This window comes from Arvicanthis niloticus, chromosome 6, assembly GCF_011762505.2.
Source record: "Arvicanthis niloticus isolate mArvNil1 chromosome 6, mArvNil1.pat.X, whole genome shotgun sequence".
Classification (NCBI taxonomy): Eukaryota; Metazoa; Chordata; class Mammalia; order Rodentia; family Muridae; genus Arvicanthis; species Arvicanthis niloticus.
This window is the reverse complement of record NC_047663.1, coordinates 103586898-103606082: the sequence shown is the minus strand read 5'-3', so window position 1 is coordinate 103606082 and position 19185 is coordinate 103586898. Positions and strand designations below refer to the sequence as shown.

General features: G+C 46.2%; 1 protein-coding gene across 4 annotated transcripts in view; it reads left to right on the top strand.

Annotated features, from left to right (window-relative positions):
* Myh11 (myosin heavy chain 11) overlaps nucleotides 1–19185 on the top strand; it is a 96751-nt gene that overhangs the window by 36438 nt on the left and 41128 nt on the right. For 2 of the 4 annotated variants that reach the window (XM_076937473.1, XM_034504858.2), the window contains exons 5-11: nucleotides 3416–3518; nucleotides 5495–5515; nucleotides 7250–7342; nucleotides 8531–8594; nucleotides 8914–9012; nucleotides 14539–14682; nucleotides 18015–18110. In XM_076937473.1, coding sequence (XP_076793588.1) covers nucleotides 3416–3518; nucleotides 5495–5515; nucleotides 7250–7342; nucleotides 8531–8594; nucleotides 8914–9012; nucleotides 14539–14682; nucleotides 18015–18110 — 620 coding nt within the window. The remainder of the gene's footprint in view (nucleotides 1–3415; nucleotides 3519–5494; nucleotides 5516–7249; nucleotides 7343–8530; nucleotides 8595–8913; nucleotides 9013–14538; nucleotides 14683–18014; nucleotides 18111–19185) is intronic. The other 2 variants (XM_034504857.2, XM_034504859.2) reach the window with 1 other exon arrangement.

The following is a 19185-nucleotide window of genomic DNA, read 5'->3' as shown; positions in this document are numbered from 1 at the left end:
GAGCCCATGGATTAGCACACCTCATGGCTTGCTCAACCTGCTTCCTGATAATCCCAGGACCATCTGTCCTGGGGTGGTACTCACACATAAATCACTACTTAAGGAGCAAGTTTTCTCAATTCAGAGTCCTTCTTCCCAAGTGTGTCTAATTTTGTGTCAAGTTGACACCCACCCAAGGAGAACACCCACAAAGCTTGAAAACTCTGCTCTTCCAGAGTTCAATTCCCAGAACCCACATGGTGGTTCACGCCTGTCTGTAACTCCAGTTCCAGAGAATCTGCCTGCACACTCAGACAGACATACAGGCAGGCAAAACAGCAATGGACATAAAATAAAATTATTCAAATGAAAATGTACTGTTCCACGATGAGAAGTCATTAAGAATTTTCAGAACTTTCTATCAAGCACGGGGATCTTCTCAGAGTAGTCCCCAGAGACTGTGCAGGTCACACATGCCAAAGGAGAGAATACAGCCCAGGAGGTCCTGTCTAGCTAAGCCAGGGGCCTCCAGGAATGGGAAGCTAGGGACAACATGGGAGGGACTTGGATGGGAACAGCACGGTCACCCAGAGTTTCAGGGTCAGGAAAGCAGAGATAGGCATGTCTCTGGAACCACACAGAGCCTGCCAACTTTTGACGCCTGGAGCCTGGTACTTGGGTGTATTTGTTGGCAAGGCCGCCCAAGACAATTTATTTTTATCAGTGAACCTTGGAAATAGTTGAGCCTAGAGGACTATAGGGGAGAAAAGGGTTCTCAGAGTCTGTGACTGATGATGTCCCCACTGTTGTCAAGAGCAGAGACCAAAGGTCAGATGACAAAGAATGAGATGGTAGGAGTGGAGTTGGATGCTGGTGTGCCAAGTGTGAGGTCTGTGTTTAGAACTCAGGGTGCTCTCTTTGTCCTGACCAGGATCTTTCTCCTTCAGGCAACAGGGAAGTCTGTCCACTGCTTTGACATTAACGTAACTGAAGTAATTTATACTATGATGCAATTCATACTACGGTGTAATTTATATTATGATGTACAACTGAGTGGCCTCATTCTTTGATCCCTGCTTTCTGAGTCCAAAGCTGGGGTGTCCCTCTATCTTTCTCTTCCTCATCTATCAGGAGGCAGAAGAGCAATGTGGGTTGTCTTATTATTAAATTTCATTTCTCCTCCATTTTCTGTCCATGGGAGTAACCTGGAACTGGAGCAGTTTACTTCAGTGTCTCTAAGCCTCAGTTTCTCCAAGAAGGTGATGAGAAGAATCATGAAGTTTCTCATTAGATGGCTGGGAAAAGAGGAACAGAGCAGGCGCCTAGGAAACACACAGGCCCTGCCTGCCCTCTGTCTGGCCCTTAGGTTTGTTGTGGCTTCCAGGGTGCAGCACATAGAGTGAGATGCAGCTGCTTACATTGTACCCGAGGTACTGATTGACTTGCTTTGTCCTTTTCAAGTTGTACGGGACCCCAGCTCATGGGATGGTGCCTCCCACATTCAATGTGGGGTGTCTTCCCATCTCATTTAGCTCAATCTAGAAATTCCCTGACTGGTATGTCCAGATGTTTGTGTACTAGGTGAGTTTAAATCCTGTCAATAATCAATATTATTAGAGAACAGAGCCTGTGTGGTAGAATAGAGAGAGTGTGGGTAGTGTTGGAATCAAGGACCGGATTTAATGTGCCCTTTCCTTGCTGTGTGACCTAGAACAGGTTGCTTACCCATTCTGGGCTAGACTTCTTTACCACAGTAACACAGAAGCCATGATTTCTGCCTCCAAAAGTAAGGGTGGTGCTGAAAGGAGGATAACGCACTCAGAGCGTTGGATTTTCCTTTTCTCTCTTCTCTAGCTTGAGCAGAGTCATTGAGACACACTTGGCAGAGAAAGTTATTTTTTTTTCCTTCCATTTAGGGAGAATAGCAAAACTATGCCCAGAGAACTCCAAGCTGACCTTTGCATGGATGATAGTTTTTTCCAGATTAAAATAAAAGGTCTCTCATATCATAAAATATGAAGTGCAGAAAATGAGAGCAATTCAAGAAAAGAAAGGGAAAATAAACAAACAATCCTGGTGGAAGATGGTGTGGAAGCAAAGTGAGCAGGGATCTGTCTTCTTTTCTTAGCAGACATGGAGAACCCAAGGTGGTGACGGAGCTTGTAGGTGGAGAAACCCCTCTGCAGTGATCTCTGGTGGCTCGAGACAGCTCTAGGAAGAGTCTTAGGTCAACAGCATCCCACCTGTGAGAAGCTGTCTTAGTTTGGGTTTTACTGTTCTGGAAGAGACACCATGACCAAGGCAACTCTTATAAAGGACAACATTTAGTAGGGGCTGGCTTACAGTTTCCGAAGTTTAGTCCCTTATTGTCATGGCAGGAAGCATGACAGCCTCCAGGCAGACTTGGTGCTGGAGGTGCCAAGAGTTGTACATCTTAATCCAAAAGCAGCTAGGAGGAGACTGGATTCCACACTGGGTGAAGCTTAAACATAGGAGACCTCAATGCCCGTCCCCAGAGTGACACACTTCCTCCAACAAGGCAGCATCCAAAACATATGAGTCTATGGGGGCCAAACCTATTCAAACCTCCACAGAAGCTATCAGCTATCTGTACTTTAGCATAAATTCCTCCAACCAAGGAAACCTTTAGCAACTCATTTGAGATTATCAGCTGCCTCATATTCAAGGAATTCTGCTGAGAATGAAAGAGCTCGCTTCTGCTCTCAGACTCATGGGATAAGATTCTTTTTTCCTAGAGTTTATGCTTTAAGGCTCTGCTTATTTGAAAAGTATACATTCTTCCTTGGAAGGGTCTTTCTTGTCCAGCTCTTCTGGGTCCAATTTGCTGACAATGCCTCTCTGTAGACAATGCAGAATGGACTGGAGTTTGAGCCTTTATAGCAGAACTCAGGTTCTCCTCTCTTCTTCTAAACTCTTCCTTGCAGAAAAGTACCTTCTAGAAGAGTGTCCTGGCTTATGGACCAGGGCCTATTTAGGTTCATCATTTACAGGAGTAAGAAACCCAAGCTCAGGGCTGGAGAGATGGCTCAGTGGGTAAAGTATTTGTTGTGAAAGCATGAGAATCTCAATTCAGATCCCCAGGATCCATGTTAAAAAAAAAAAAGTTGGGCAGAGTAATGAGCTTGTAACCTTGGCAATGGGCGGGTCACAGATAAGCAGATCCTTGGGGTTCACTGTCCAGCCAGCCTAGCCTAGTTGGTGAGTTCCAGCCAGAGAGAGATCTGGTTCTTGTTTTTTAAATGTGCATGGTAACAGAAGTTGACCTCTGGCCTCCATACATATGTGCACAAACTTTTGCCCAAACATATGTGCACCTGCACACAGCCAGTTAATACCCCTTCCAAAAGGAGCTTCAGTTCCCTCACTCGGGGAGTGAGGTGATGATCATGAAAGTCACCATACTTATGTCTTTCAGAGGTGAGTCTGGAGCTGGAAAGACAGAGAACACAAAGAAAGTCATACAGTACTTGGCTGTGGTGGCATCCTCCCACAAGGGCAAGAAAGACAGCAGCATCACGGTAAGTGGCAAGTGCTGTCACCAAGGCCACCCAGACCTTAGCATACTCAGAGTGAACAGAACCCCTGAGCAAGAACTCATTCTGTGTTTGCTGGGTTGGTTCCCCTGGGTGGATTGGGCTGACTCTGGGGACCCTCTCCTCTGCTATGGATACACAGTCTGAGAAGTCTGCAGACCGAGCCTCCTTCACTGAGATCTGCCATGAGGACTTCTTAGCAGTGGCTCTGTCATCACTATGACTCGATTTTCTGTAGGGACTATTCTATGAACTCTAATGCTCCTGGTCCCTTGTTTCCATACCTATATGCCACAATATATTTGGAACCAGCAAATACGCTCCATATACTGTCAGACGTTCCTAAGGGGTGAGACTCAGTCCCAAATTGGAATGGCCCCATGTCCCAGCCCCAGGGGACAAGGATGCTGAGGTCACTCAGCATGGGTCGGTCTCTGGTCCACTATTGGCTGACCTTCTTGCTGTGAGCCAGACACCACAAGGATGAGGTCTTGCAGGGACATGTGGTTAAATTATTAGACTTGCTAGTACAAACAAAGGACAGACACAACAACAACAACAACACCCCACTGGCCCAGTGGGAAGAGGGCTTACAAGAAAAAAGTATAGGAAATTTCTAGAACCTTCTCTTGCTTCCCTTCTTCTCTCTCATTTGCTTTTCTCATCAGTCCCCTATGGGACCAAGGATCCTGTCAGTTCCTCTCTATGGATGCTGAAGACAGGGAGATGATGGGAAAGGCTTCTGCCACCCTGCATCTTGCTTCTTAACCTAAAGGGTAGCAGGCTTGCACAATAGCCAGTGAACCTGGAGCTCTCAGGGACCTGGAGTGGGTACTGGTTATAGCCTGGGAACCTTTTCCCCTTGAACAAGCCCAAGCCCATAGACCATCCTGTTAGGGTTGTGTAGGGACCACTGGCCTAAGCTCGTATATCAGAGAAAATCCTGCTTCTTCCCACCTAGCCTGTTCCTATATAGTGAAAACAAGACATAATAGTTCCGATGATTCAGCTTTGTAAGGGCTGGACACTCTCTACCTGTGTATGTAGGTATATTTCTTCCCCCATCCAATCAGAGGTCAGTGTGGTGGGGGAGGGGAGATGGAGGGATTGGTAAAATGCTTACCTGGTGGGCACAAAGCCTTGTGCTCATCCCCAGCCTCCCATAAACCAGATGCAGTAGTGTACACCTATAATCCAAACACTTGGGAGGTAAAGGCAGGAGAATTATAACTTTAAGTTCATCCTCTGGTATCTAGTGAGTCTGAGACCAGCCTGGGATACATAAGACCCTGTCAAAAGAAGAATGGAAGGGTGGAAAGGAGGAAGGGAGAGAGGAGAGGAAGGAGAGAAAGGAAAGGAAGGAGAGAGGAAGGAAATGAGGGAGCCAGGGAGGGAAGAAGGAAGGAAGGGAGGGAGGGAGGGAGGGAGGGAGGGAGGGAGGGAGGGAGGGAGGGAGGGAGGAAAGGAAGGGCAGAGGGAAAGAGGGAGAAAAAGAGGGAATGAAAGAGGGAGGGAAGGAGAGAGGAAAGGAGGGAGGGAAAGAGGGAGGGAAATAGGGAGGGAGAGAAGGAAGGAAGACATACATGGAGGCCCTAGCAATTAGGAAACATGAGATATCTGGATGTCTAAGAAAGTGGTTAATGGCCAGTTGTGATGGTGTGAGCCTGTGATTCCAGCAATCAGGGGCTAAGACAGGAGAATCATGAGTTCAAAGCTAGCCTGGCTATACAGTGTCTCAAAAGGAAGTAAGGAAGTGGGGGAGAGGCATGGAGAATAAAAATAAAGAAGAGTCTAGAGGGAACAGCAGAGTATAAGGGAAGGAGCCAATCATTGTGGGCTAAGGCTGGTAGCCATGACATTGAAGAGAAGGAGCCTCACCCCGGGCTCTCACTGTGGGGCGGGCCTTGGATGTGAAGGCAGAAACACTGATCTCTGTTTCATACTGTGCTGTCCCACTGCAGCAAGGCCCATCTTTTGCCTACGTGAGTAACAGAGTTTTTCTGGTGTGACGGGAGGCACAGAGTGGATTAAGACCTGCATGCATTTTTTTGCACCCACGGGCTCAGAGTGGATGTGTGAATAGGGCAGCCTCATGAGTTCCTGGCCCCAGACTAGTAGAGGCACCAAATATCATGGCGTATGTGGGTGGGAGGTTGGGGTGATACCAGAGTGCAGAGTGGGGCATGTTAGCTGTCCAGTGGCTTCTGCCAGAATCCCTGGGGTGCACTCCAGCCTCGAGGGATCGCTCCAGTTCAGAATAAACTCATCAGTTCCCACAGTGTGCCCACCATCAGTACCCCGATCCCATCTATTGAGCATCTTAGGACCATCAGGCTCCAGAGTGGCCCTGACTTGGTCAGTAGGAAACCCAGCCAGGGAAAAGTTACCCTCCCTGGCTTCCTGCCCCAGCTCTGTCCCCTGCACCTGTATGTCTTTGTGCATGTGTGTGTTGTGCTTGTCTCTTCTCCTGCATGCCAGTTGCCTCACCTGAGACATTTGAAACTTTCTTGGATTTGTGATGCACTAGCTTTGGCGGCTTGGTAAGGCCCCGACTATGCCACACATAGCCTGCCCTGCATGGATGTCTGTGTATGCCAACTGAACTCTGATGCAGAGCTGGCACATGGGTCCCAGCCTAAAAGAGACCCTCCAGAGTGTTCCATGTCACCTAGTCTGTTGTAGGTAGATGCTGGGCCACAGTACTTTGTCTCATACAAGAAGCAGAATGTTACTTGACATGAGCTGTGGAACCTTTACCCAGTCACATAACAGCTCTGGGCCACAGATGCATCAGATGAGGTCTCTATGCTCAAAACTTTCCTCAGAAGACCATTTAATGTACCTGCTAGAAGATGCTTTCTAGAAGAGGGAGACTAGGGACAGGGGGTCGGGGGACACCTCTGGATCCCAAGTCTGCACAGGTAGATACCATTACTCTAAGTTTCTTCCTACTAAGCCAAGGAAAATAGATGCCTCTTGTGAAATTCTCCAGTGGGCCAGGGCTGGAGTTTCCATGAAGACAAAGCCTTCTGCATCTTAATTTGCAGGCTGCATTGCAGGGGGATGCCCAGGCCAGCAGTAGTTGCTGCCTTCTATGGCTTGGCATCTCTTTACTTTCCTGGCATGGCTTACTATGTTGGCCCTTTCTATGTCACTATTAATCACATGATTGCATTTGCACACAGGGGCCCTGCAGAGGGGCCTGACGGGCTGCACTCAGTCTCAGCTGCATTTAATCTGCAAAGCAGAGCACATGAAGCTTCAAGGCTTCATTCTGCAGCTACTTAAAAGAATTTCTGATGGGTTTGGAGCCTCCAAATTATCTTCCATAGAAAATATCGGAAGTCCAGACTGGCCAATGAAATGCTTCAAGTTTCATAAAAATGACACTTACGCAGTTGGGAGGGTTGAAATGGCTTAGCTTGAAGAAAGTGACCCATCAAACCTGAACTGCGGTATCACCATGAGCAGCAGGAAGACTGTACACTGCATACTCCTAGGCACATCCCAGCGTTGTACTATGCAATGACCTTTGTCTCTGGAAAGCAGTCTTTCTAAGGAGTGGATGTCTTCTCTGTCAGATCTTGTACATCTGGATGTGACTGTTGGGGTCTTGCAGGGGCTGAGGACAGGAGACAGACTGTGGCTGAAGGGCAAAATTTTGTGTCAGGCCTTGTGCTGTGTTCCCCCCATAACTAGATATGAATGAATTTTAGGGGGAGTTGGAAAAGCAGCTCCTACAGGCGAACCCAATCCTGGAGGCTTTCGGCAACGCGAAAACTGTCAAGAACGACAACTCCTCTCGCTTTGTAAGTAGCAGGGCAATACAGGCTTTTCTGGAACTGATGTTACAGATCCCCCAAGAACACAGCTCTAGGACGGAGTGGGTATCCCAGTGTCATATATCCACACATCCCCAAGAACACAGACTGTGAGTGTATGGGGGAGTGCTGACTAAAGGACTAGAGGCAACAGAGAGCAACATTTGCTCCCTGTCTTCCAGTTGTCACCCACTCACTCACCAGTCATGAGCATCTATTCTCAGTCAGGCATTTAACATTTGTGATTTATCTAACATTTACTGAGCACCTAGACACATGCAATACGCATCCGTCCATCCATCCATCTATTGAACAAAGCGTAAGTTAAGTACCTACTCTATAGCACATACATCTGTCCTCAACCAAATACTGACTAACACCTACTACATAGATTCATTCTGGTGGACACTTCTACAGACCATTCCCTCTCTCGTTCATTTGTTGAGCTGACTTTTACTAAGCACACAGTATATACCTAGTTCTGACCTAGGTACCAAGAATCACAGTGAATAATCCTGATGTGGCTCCAGACACAGAAAAAGGATCTGCTTTGGGGAGCAGTAGTCACTGAAGACTGCTGCAAGCACAAGGTCCTGAACCTGTAAGAAAAAGCAAGACATGGTGGCATGTGCTTATAGTCACAACACTGGGGAAGCAGAGACAGGAGAATCTCTGGAGCTGCCTGATCAGTCAGCCTACCCTGCCTGGAGAGTTCCAGGCTAGTAAGAGACTCATAGTGTGTACATCAAATCCCCACCCAATCACCCCCACCTCTGCCACTGTCATACACACATATGCATAAACAACATTTCAGCATCTCAGTGTTCAGGCCAGAGCAGCCCAGACCTTGGTATAGAAAAAGCCTGTGACTGGTTGAAGAGCAATATCCTGCCAGGCCACTAACCTATGTCAGCATCCATTTCCCTACCACTTAGAGACTATAAAGGACTTAGTTGTTTCCTGAGATGAATGCTGTTTCCTGCATGGGTTTGGGAGGCCTGGGGAGGGGGGTGTCCCAGCCCAGATGCTGGTTGTTGTGGGCCTGCAGGACTATAAAGTTCTGAGTCTTTTCAGAGTCTCTCCTGCCTCCACTGGACCCCTGGCACTTCCCCACTTGCCTTTGGTCTGGGGTCTGTGCTGTGTCTGGCCCACGTTAACTTGTTCTTCTCTTGACAGGGCAAGTTCATTCGTATCAACTTTGATGTCACCGGTTACATTGTGGGTGCCAACATCGAAACATGTATCCTTTACTGAGCTGGGACCTCATGAGGGTGAGGGGGCCCAGGAGACACACAGGATCCCCTCCCTCTCTGCAGACTCTTGAGTTCCTTCTGGAACAATCCATCTGAGATCAGCTGCCCTACATAAGCCCATGAATCAGAATTAGTGGCCAACTCTTGGGTCCCTTACACCTTTACAGGGAGCCTACCAGGTCCTGGAACACCTGTAGCAGTGGCTTGGGAAGGGTGGGTTGATGGTTAGGTTTTGGGAACTGACTTTATGAGCTATGAGCTGAGTCCCTAAGCTGGCCCCAGAACCCTTAACTTCTCGCCAACCAGATCTTCTGGAAAAGTCTCGGGCTATTCGACAGGCTAGAGACGAGAGAACATTTCATATCTTCTACTATCTGATTGCTGGAGCCAAGGAAAAGATGAAAAGTGAGTTTGTCCTGTAACAGGTTCGAGGGTCAGTGACTGGGAAAGGCCTGATATTGGGGTGCAGTTCCTCACCTCCTGCAGTGCACGAGGGCGGCCTTTATTAAGTTATCCTCACCGGCTGTGTTTGATATGGTAGATGGCTATTAGTCACACGTTAGAGTGTTAACTGTTTAGGTTCAGTCACAGTCTGTATCTTTAAAGGAAGCAAGAAGCAGCTCACAATGACCGAGATGCCATTTAGAAAACTTGCCAGGCACCAGGTAGGGTGGCACATTCCTTAAATCTCAACACTCAAGAAGCAGAGACCAGGAGGTCTTTATGGGTTTGAAGCCAGCCTTGGCTACATAGTGAGTTCCACCGCAGCTATGGCTGCATAGTGAGACACTGCCTTGACAAATACCTTCAGGTGTATTTAGTTCTTGGCTTTGAGATCAGTTCTTACTTTGTAGTCTGGGTAGCCTAGAAATTGTGTATCCCAATTTAGTGTTGAATTTATAATTCTTCTGCCTCAGACTCTCAAGTACTGAGCTTATTAGGCATGAACCCCCAAACCTAGCCTTATATTTTGAGTTTAGAAGCAATTTGGAGGGGTAGTTAATTCACAACTTTCCATTATACACCTCTTGTTGTTTGGTTTTGAGTCAGGGTCTTATGTGATCCAGGCTATGTGATCTCTACATAGCCAAGGCTGACCTTGAACTCCTGATCTTCCTGCTCCACCTCCCAAGTGTTGTAATCACAGGAATGTGCCATCTCTCCCTTTTTCCTTCCCTGCATTCTTTCTTTTGACTCTGGGGATGGAGCCCTGGCCTTTGCAAACATCAGGCATATACTGTCCTATAAATTGAGCTACACCCCAGCCAAACTGACTTTTTTTAAGGCCAAATTGCTACTGTCTAGTGCTCTGCAGGGCGCATAGATTCTGGTCTACTCTGCCATTATACAAAAAACAGCTACAGCAATGCATAAACCAACAGAAAAGATATGTTTTTAATAAACCTTTATATTTACAAGAACATGAAGCATGGTGAAGTTTGCCATCTCCTATTGTAATTTTTTTCATGTGTTCTTTATATTTCAGGTAAGAAATATACCTGTGCTGTTGGCACAGCACAGTATAAGCTGCTCTGGTCATGCAGGAATCACATTATTTTTTTTTTTAACAACGAGACAGGGTTTCTCTGTGTAGCCATGGCTGTCCTGGAACTCACTCTGTAGACCAGGCTGGCCTCCAACTCAGAGATCCACCTGCCTCTGCCTCCCAAGTGCTGGGATTAAAGGTGTGCACTGCCTGGCACATTATTTTTTCCAACATAATATTTTTATTGATTATTTGAGAATTTCAACAATGCACCCCTCATACTTGCTTCCTAATCCTCCCGGTTTACCTCCTTACCCTTGTGCCTCCCCCCAAAAAAGAGACAAAAAGAAAGAAAAAATTGCACCAAGTTCATTTTATGCTGCCCATATACTCACTGGAGCATGGTCGTCAATCTCCAGTGGCCAGCCCCTTAAAGATAACTGAGTCCTTTCCCCGTCATCCCTACTCCTACCAGGAGCCATCAACTGTGAAGAGCTACACTTCAGCATCCATGTCATAGTTTTAAGGGCTCTCTTCAATGGTTTCTTGTCCAGACTAGGGTATTTTTTTTGGGGGGGGGGCAGATTAGGGAGTTGTCACATAAGCCTCACAGTCGAGGAATCAAACTTTTAAAAAATTTCTGAGTTCGAGGCCAACCTGGTCTACAGAGTGAGTTCCAGGACAGCCAGGGCTACACAGAGAAACCCTGTCTGAAAAGAAAAATTTATTTATCTATTTTATGTATATACAAATACACTGTCACTGTCTTCAGACACAACAGAAGAGGGTATCAGATCCCATTACAGATGGTTGTGAGCCACCTTTGGGTTGCTGGGAATTGAACTCTGAACCTCTGGCAAAGCAGTCAGTGCTCTTTACCGCTGAGCCATCTCTCCAGCCCTGTAGAATCAAACACTTAAAGGAACATCAAAATTATAGCCACAAAAGGGACACATCCATCAGTGAATATGGAATCTACATTCTATAATTAGAGTTAGGATTAAGTTAGAAAACTGATGGCAACAGCACAAACTTGGTTTCCATCAGTTTTTTGCCCTGCAGTTAATTATTTTGGTTAAGAAGATTAACAAAAAGGACTGGTGTGAAGCACACCTGTCATCTTGGCACTAGGAGGAGGAAGCAGGATAATGTCAAGGCTAACATGGGTTGCATAATGGGACCCTAGAAAAAGGAAGGGAGAGAGGAGAAAGGAAAGGGAAGAGAAAGAGAAGAAGGAAAGGAAGAGAGAAGGAAAGAAAGTGAAAGAGAAAGGAAAGTTATGAAAGGGTTGTAATCAGCCCAGCTGTTACTGAGTGTTTTGCACAGCCTGGCCACTAGGGGCTGTCGCTCCTCAGTTCATTGTTGAAGCTTCCCCTTCTGGAGCACCTGATGTGAGAGGATACAGGGATACAGGGTGCTGAGTAGATCCCCAAATAGGTAAGTTAGCAAGTCACAGTGGGAGGCTCTGGGACAGCTTGTAGAAGTTGTTTACCCTTCTTCCCTTAGAATCCCAGCTGCATTTTGCTCCATGCTCTGTAGCGTGGAGGACCAATGGCAGCTGGGCCAGGGGCCAGGGCAGAGTCTAGGGACAATTGCATTTCTTTTGTTTTGTTTTGCTTTGAATGGGGATCTCACTGAGTAGCCCAGGCTAGTCTGAAACTCACAGCAATCCCCTTGCCTCTACCTCTGAAGTACTGAGATTACAGGCATGCACTACCCACACCCAGTCTTAGTATTCTTGATGACAAAGCTGGGGAAAAGGAAAGTTGAGAGGTTGAAATACCCGTGAATCTCTCCAAACCATGGATAATGGTGGTGTTGGCAAAGGCTCAAGTCCTTGTGACTAGTCCCATGTTTCTCTGAACCCAGAAGCTTGAGTTACCTTTGTCTTGGGTACTTTGAACCTTATAGAGCAACTCCCAGCTGACCTGACCCATAAAAGACCTTGGCTTAAAAAGAAAAGCCTGATCTCACTCCAAATTATCTCTAATTGGCTTAGAGAGAAACAAAACTGAGTTGGAAGGGTAACACTGAAGTAAGAAAGACAGAATCGCCTATAAATGGGCAGGATAAAAAATGAGCAGCAAGCTGGGCAGTGGTGGCGCATGCCTTTAATCCCAGAATTTGGGAGGTAGAGGCAGGTGGATCTAAGTTCGAGGCCAGCCTGGTCTATAGAGTGAGTTCCAGGACAGCCGGGGCTACACAGAGAAACCCTGTCTTGGAGAAAAAAAAAAAAGGAAAAAAAGAAAAACAATTGAGCAGCAGCAAAGGAAATAGAGTAGCCAAGCTTTGTAACGTTGTAACTCTGCGGGGTTAGAGCTGAGTGTTAGCTCTGAGGGGTTAGAGCTGAGTGTTTGCTCTGAGGGGTTAGAGCTGAGTGTTTGCTCTGTGGGGTTAAAGCTGAGTGTTAACTCTGTGGGGTTAGAGCTGAGTGTAACGTTGTGGGGTTAGAGCTGAGTGTAACGTTGTGGGGTTAGAGCTCAGGGTAACGTTGTGGGATTAGAGAGGCAGCACACTGGATGAAGCACTTGTTGCATAAGCACGAAGATCTGAATTCTAGATCTGCCACATAAAGGTTAGGAGCTCCATGTGACCCGCTTGTAATACCATCACTCACAGGGTGGAAGCAGGGGATCCCCAGACTAGCTAATCTAGCTGATGAATATCTGAGCTCTGGGCTCAGTGAGAGGGCACCCCCAAAGAATAAGGTGTGTGTGTATGTTGGGAGGTGGGTGATTGGAAAACACTTGTTGTAAACTTCAAGTGTCTACATGGATAGACACACACACACTTCTATACACAGGAGAACACACGTATGCATTATATAAATGCAAAGAGGGAGAAAGAGGGTTCCTTTTTTCAGAATAATCGTTTTTTTTTTTCCCTTGAGATACCGTTGCTAAACTTCCTTCCCACAGCACATCTATCCCTCCTTACCTCCTAGCTACAAACAGAGGCAAGATGACACCAAAGTTCACTCTGGGGAAACAACTGAGTTCATTGGGCTTTCTTACCTCTGTAAGGAAGGTAAGGGGTGGTGTACAGGGGTATGGATAGGCTACCCTTAGAAAGCCTTTACCAGTAAGGATAAGAGTCCCTTTCTCCTAGTCTTCCCGGGCCTAATGATAGCCTTCCCCAAGGCCACGTTAAGGTAGAGTTACACAGTTGCATACAATGGGGAGCAGATAGAAACTCCGGTGAGGATTTCATGACTCTCCCCACCCCTCCATGAGAGGATAGGAAGTCAGAAAGCCCAAGATGATTCTTTTTCAAGAGGACACAGCTAAACTCCCCAAGATTGTGGTTGCTTGGCTCAGAATACACTCAGTCCCAACAGTCTCCTTCCAGACTGGCCTTAAACTTGGGAATTCCCTGCCTTTAGAATACTGGGCCTATAGGCTTATACAGGCATGTACAAGCCAGCCAGACACAAACAAGTTTTATTAGACATTATAATATACACAAGGGGTTGGCAAATGGGTTTATTAAAAGGGCAGATAGTAAACACCCTAAACTTTGAGCACCATCTGCTTTTGTTAAAGCTGCTTACTATTACAGTGGGAGAGCTCACAAGTAAATTGAGGCAGTCCTGTTTCAATAAAACTTTATTTACAAAGGCAACCAGTGGGCCAGATTTGTTAACCTCTGATAAAAGGCTTGTGAGATAAAAGGTGAAAGCTAAGTCTTCATGTGCCAGAGTAGGAATTCAGTATATCAGACCTACATTTGATGTTCTGAAATAGCTGGTTTGTTATACACACGGCAGTACATAATATATTGTTTAGGATATGAAAATCTACCATTGTCTTAATTACTCTCTATTGCTTTAGATAGTAATTTATTTTTAAAATAAAATTTAAAAATTGTGTGTGCATGTTTGGGTTTAAACATAACACACGGGTCCAGTGGGCATGGTGGCGCATGTCTGTGACTCCCGCACCAAGAAGGTAGTCAGTATCAGCATGGGTTGCATAGTAAGAACCTGTTTCAAAACTACAAAAAACTATGTGTGTACATGTGTATGTGTGCATGTGCATGTGTGTGAGCGTGTGTGTGTGTGTGTGTTTGTGTGTGTGTGTACACATAAGTAAAAAGAGATGATCTAACTCTTTAACTTTGTTTTTGGAGTCAAAGGCTTGAGAATTTCAGACCAGAAACATTCCTTACTGAGCTGAAGCAACCCCATGTTAAGGGCTATGGTTGAACAAGACAGACAAGGCTGGACTTCTAGCTGCCTGGTACCCTGGTGCAGTATACAACAAGCACCACGGTATGACATCAGCCCTGGCTGGTGAGGACTGTACATGATGACATATGAGAAGAGTTTTAACTGCCCAAACCTTGAGAAAGGGAGAGAGGTGACGATGGCCCAGATGTTGCTAGGACTGTGTCACACTGAAGGTGAAAGCCTGCCTCCATGTCCAGCTCACCCTCCTTTCTTGTAGGTGACCTGCTTTTGGAGAGCTTCAATAGCTACACGTTTTTATCCAACGGCTTTGTGCCCATCCCAGCTGCACAAGACGATGAGATGTTCCAGGAGACATTGGAGGCCATGTCCATCATGGGCTTCACTGAAGATGAACAGCTAGGTGAATTTCACACCTTATATCTAGTAAGCTGGATTTGGATGCTAGGGGATCCTTTACTGGCCTGCATCTCGTCAGGATGCATGGCTACTCTCTGGATTCCCTACCTCCTGAAAGGAGGCATAGAGGGAGAGAAGAAAAGCCAAGAGAAGAAAAGTGAATCCTTCCAATGGGCAAGTGGCTGAAGTAAAGCTCTTCTGGTTGCAATTGACCCAAATTGGCTAAAACCAAAAAAGTGATTCACTCTGTGTTAGTTACTTCTGTTAACCTGAGGACACACTGGACAGAAGCAACTTAAGAAAGGGAAGGTTTGTCTTGGCTCATGGTCTCTAGGGTCTCACTCCATTGTGGAGGGAAGGCCTGGTGGAACTATTCAGAGCTCCTTAAATCACAGCAGGCAGGAAGCAGGGTGGGAAGGAACCGCCCCTACCTGCAGTTTCCACAGGCCAGGCCCTACCTAGAGGCTTTCAAAATAGCATCATTACCTGGGACCAAGAGCTGGGAAGATAAGCCTATAGAGAATGGCCCAAAATCAAACCAATCAATCCAGTATTGGAAAACTCAGATGTGCTGGTTACAGGTTCTAGGTTCTTGGGAATCCTAATTTCTCTTAAAGGCTGGTTTCTGGTCCAGAAACACTTTTCTTTCTGGTTCAGAACAGCTTCGGCATTCAGAATTAACCAGGGCAGGACTGTGGTAAACTGGCCTCCCTTCCCACACCCTCTGGGGTTCCAGTTGCTACAGTGAGGACCATAGGATAGGCTGGTATCTATAGGATAGCCTACGATCCAGAAAAAGAAGGTTCTAGGACAGCGTGGACAGATGGGTGGTGTCTGCGGCTCTTGTGTTAGCAGCCAGAGCCATGAACTCCTGTCTTATGCATCTTCTTGGAGACAAGGATCCAGTTTTAAGAAAACACAAAGTGGTATTAAATACTGGCGTGGGTCCCAGCTGTGTACTTCTTATTTTCCTCTTAAGACACCAAGATGCTCGATGTATTTTATTCCAGTAGTGAAAGAAAGAAAAAAATAGGAATAAAGTGAAATGGTGATTAATAAAAGTTATTATCTGTTCCTGTAAATGGGGACAGATTGGGGCCATTTAAATTGTGTTTTGGAAAAATGGTATCTGTATCAGTACTCACAGGAGATTAAAAGAGAAAGTAGTAAGAACAAAGCAAGACTTTAACTTCTTGAGACAGTGTCTCATGTAGCCCAGGATATCCCAGAACTCCCTATGTTGCCAGAGATGATCTTGAACACCTGATCTTCCTACTTCTCCCTCCTGAGTGCTGGGACAACAGGTGTGTTCATCACATCTTCATGGGGTGCAGGGAATCAAGCCAGGCTTCCTGCAGGTTTCCTCTGTGAGGAAACTGAGGCAGAGAAGCAAAAAGTTAACTGCTGCTGGGGCTAACTTGGGACCCTGCTTTTGCCCATAGAAGTTTGGGTCCTTAAACTTCTTGAATAATTTATGTCAGGAACCAGGTGGAATGCAGGCTAAATGGCCAGGCATAGTGGCACATGCCTGCAATCTCAGCACTTGGGAGGCTGAGGCAGGAGGGTTGTGTGAGCTTGAAGCAGACAGGGGTGTAGACTGAGACCGTCTCTCAGAGACAAGAACAAGCAAACAAACCACTCACGGAGGCACACACCTTTAATCCCACCCAGGGTCACACAGGCAGAGCCAGAAGACTCTCTGTGAGTTTCACGCCAGCCAGGACTACACAGAGAAAACCTGTCTCAAAAAACCAAAATAATAATAACAACAACGCAAACAAATGAAAACAGAATAAAGCCAGGTGGTGGTGGTGCCTGCCTTTGATCCCAGCACTTGGGAGGCAATGGCAGGCAGATCTCTGAGTGTGAGGTTAGTCTAGTCTACAAAGGAAGTTCAAAGATAGCTAGGGATATACAGAAAAAAAAAAAAAAAAATTTTGTTTAAAAAAAAAAAAACCAAGAAAAAAATGAAAAGAAAATATCAACGAAGATTTAAATCAATGATGGAGCAGATAGGACACAAATGGAGCAAGGGTACCACGCACTGCCTTCTGTGGGGGTCAGCCTGAGCTAACTAAACAGTGAGATCTGTCTGAAAGTAGGAAAATGTGCCAACAATCACTGTCCTTAAGATAAACCTAAGCCAACATTTCCAGCTCTAGAGGTGGGCACTGCTGCCATCTACTGGTGACCGATGGGGATGCTGCCATCATTCAGAATTTCTGCTGAACTCAGTAAGGCTGAGCTGGAATGAGATGGCAGGCACATTGGCAATACCTAGCTTAGACTTGTACTTTTGAGGACCTCAAGGCCAGCACTTCCTAGTTTACAAAGTTCCTTTTGTGAATGTTAGTATAAAAGAGGACACCCTTGGCGGTGGCCTGTCTGTAACAGCTTCACAGTGAAGAGGAGTGGGGGTGGGGGTGGGTTAGCAGTTAGCAACTGGATCTCCCTCCTCTTGACTATGACTGGGTCTTGTGGTATGAGGTCATCTGCTGTGAAGAAGCTAAAACCCATGGTGTGGCCTGGGGACCAAAGAAAGATGGAGTTTCTAGGCTTTGTTACTGGAACATGGTAACTTCTTGGTGAACGATTCCACAGTTCAATGAGGTCTATCGGCAATCATCGGTGACACACCCTCCACACCCCCAGGCATTCTTACCCACCCACCTCCATCCATCCTCTATCCATGCACCCACTTACTTTATCCATTCATCTTCAATCCATCCATTCATGCATCTTTCCTTCATTCATTTATCTTTCTCCGCTCAGGAATCCCTCCTCTATCTATTTATCCATCTGTGCATCCGACCTCCATCATACTCCATGACTCCTCCATCCATGCCTACCATCTATCTTCCATCCATTCATTCTTCCATTCATAATATACTCCATGACTCCTCCATCCATGCCTACCATCTATCTTCCATCCATTCATTCTCCCATTCATAATATACTCCATCACTCCTCCATCCATGCCTACCATCTATCTTCCATCCATTCATTCTCCCATTCATAATATATATTCTTCCATTCATAATAGTGAGATACATTTGGTCCATGGCTGGAGCTTACAAGTCCCTGCTGCATAAAGAAATCCCATGTGCACAATACCAAGCTTTTCAGCAGCTTCCTGGCCAGACTCAGCTCCCACATCTAAACATCTTCTTGTGCAAGTCAGGGAGTCAGACAGTCTTGTCCAGAGCAAGAACTCTGAACTTGGTCTACAGATGGATGACACTGGTTGACTCTGGGTATCCAGTGATGATTAGATTGATGGCTTTCAAAACACTTGGGGCTGTTACTGACTAATCCGCTCTTCTCTCCCTACTTCAGCCATCTTGAAGGTAGTATCATCTGTTCTTCAGCTTGGAAACATTGTCTTCAAGAAGGAGCGAAACACAGACCAGGCATCCATGCCTGATAACACAGGTACTTGTCACTTTCCCCAGCAATGATAGCTTCTGGACTAGGGGGCCAGGTCACACTCAGGCATCGGTGGAATAGATCCTCCCCTTATCTATGGCTACACATAGCAGTCAGCTGTGGTTTAAAGTACAAGACAACACAAGGAGAGAGTTGGACAGAGAAAAGCCACCTTTGAGTGACTTTTATCATAATACACTGTTATAATTATGACATTTATTGTTACTGTAATTGTTACTTTATTAGTAGTAGTTCTTTTGGAGACAAGGCCTCAGTGGCTAGCCCAGGCTGGCCTGGAACTCCCAGTTCTCCAGCCTCAGTCTCCAAGATCTAGGAGGGCAGGCATGCCCACTATGCTGGCTACCTGACTTATTCATAATTACTGTTGTTAGCTCCTCATGGTATCTACTGTCTAAGTTAAACTTTATCAGAGGTCTCTATACAGGAAAGTATCAGCACACACAGGGCTGGCACCATCTCGGTGCAAGACATTCACTCGTGTCTTGGGCATATGCCCCCCATCGCTATGGGGGCTTTCTGCTGTCTCTGCCTCTCCCTCCAAGTGTTTTATGAGTGCAGATTCTACAGCACAAAGTCAGAAGCTGAGTGTTTCCAGGCAGATAGGCCTTCATTGGTCACCTCTTCTGAACTCTCCAGTAGTTTTTGTATTGAATAAGCATTTCCTAAGCAGTTGTACTCTGCCAGGCCTTAAGACACAGCAGAAAGCAAGCCAGCTCAGCTTGTCTTATGGTTCAGTCTTGCTGAGGAGCTAGGCCTCAAGCTCCTTACAAATGAAGGGCCCCAGATAAAGCATGGGTGGTCCAACTGAACCCAGCTTCCAGACAAGCCATAACACTTTCCACCACAAGAATGTTCCATGGGACAGGACAGGTGGCTCAGAGGTTACAAACACTTGTTGCTCTTCTAGAGGACCCAAGAGTGATTCTCAGCATCCTGGTCAGAAATCTCACAACTGCCTGTAACTTCAGCCCTTGGATATCCGTCACTCTTTTCAGCACACACATGCATGTGTGCCTACGCACACATATGCATAAATAAAAATAAAGCCTTTAAAAGGAGA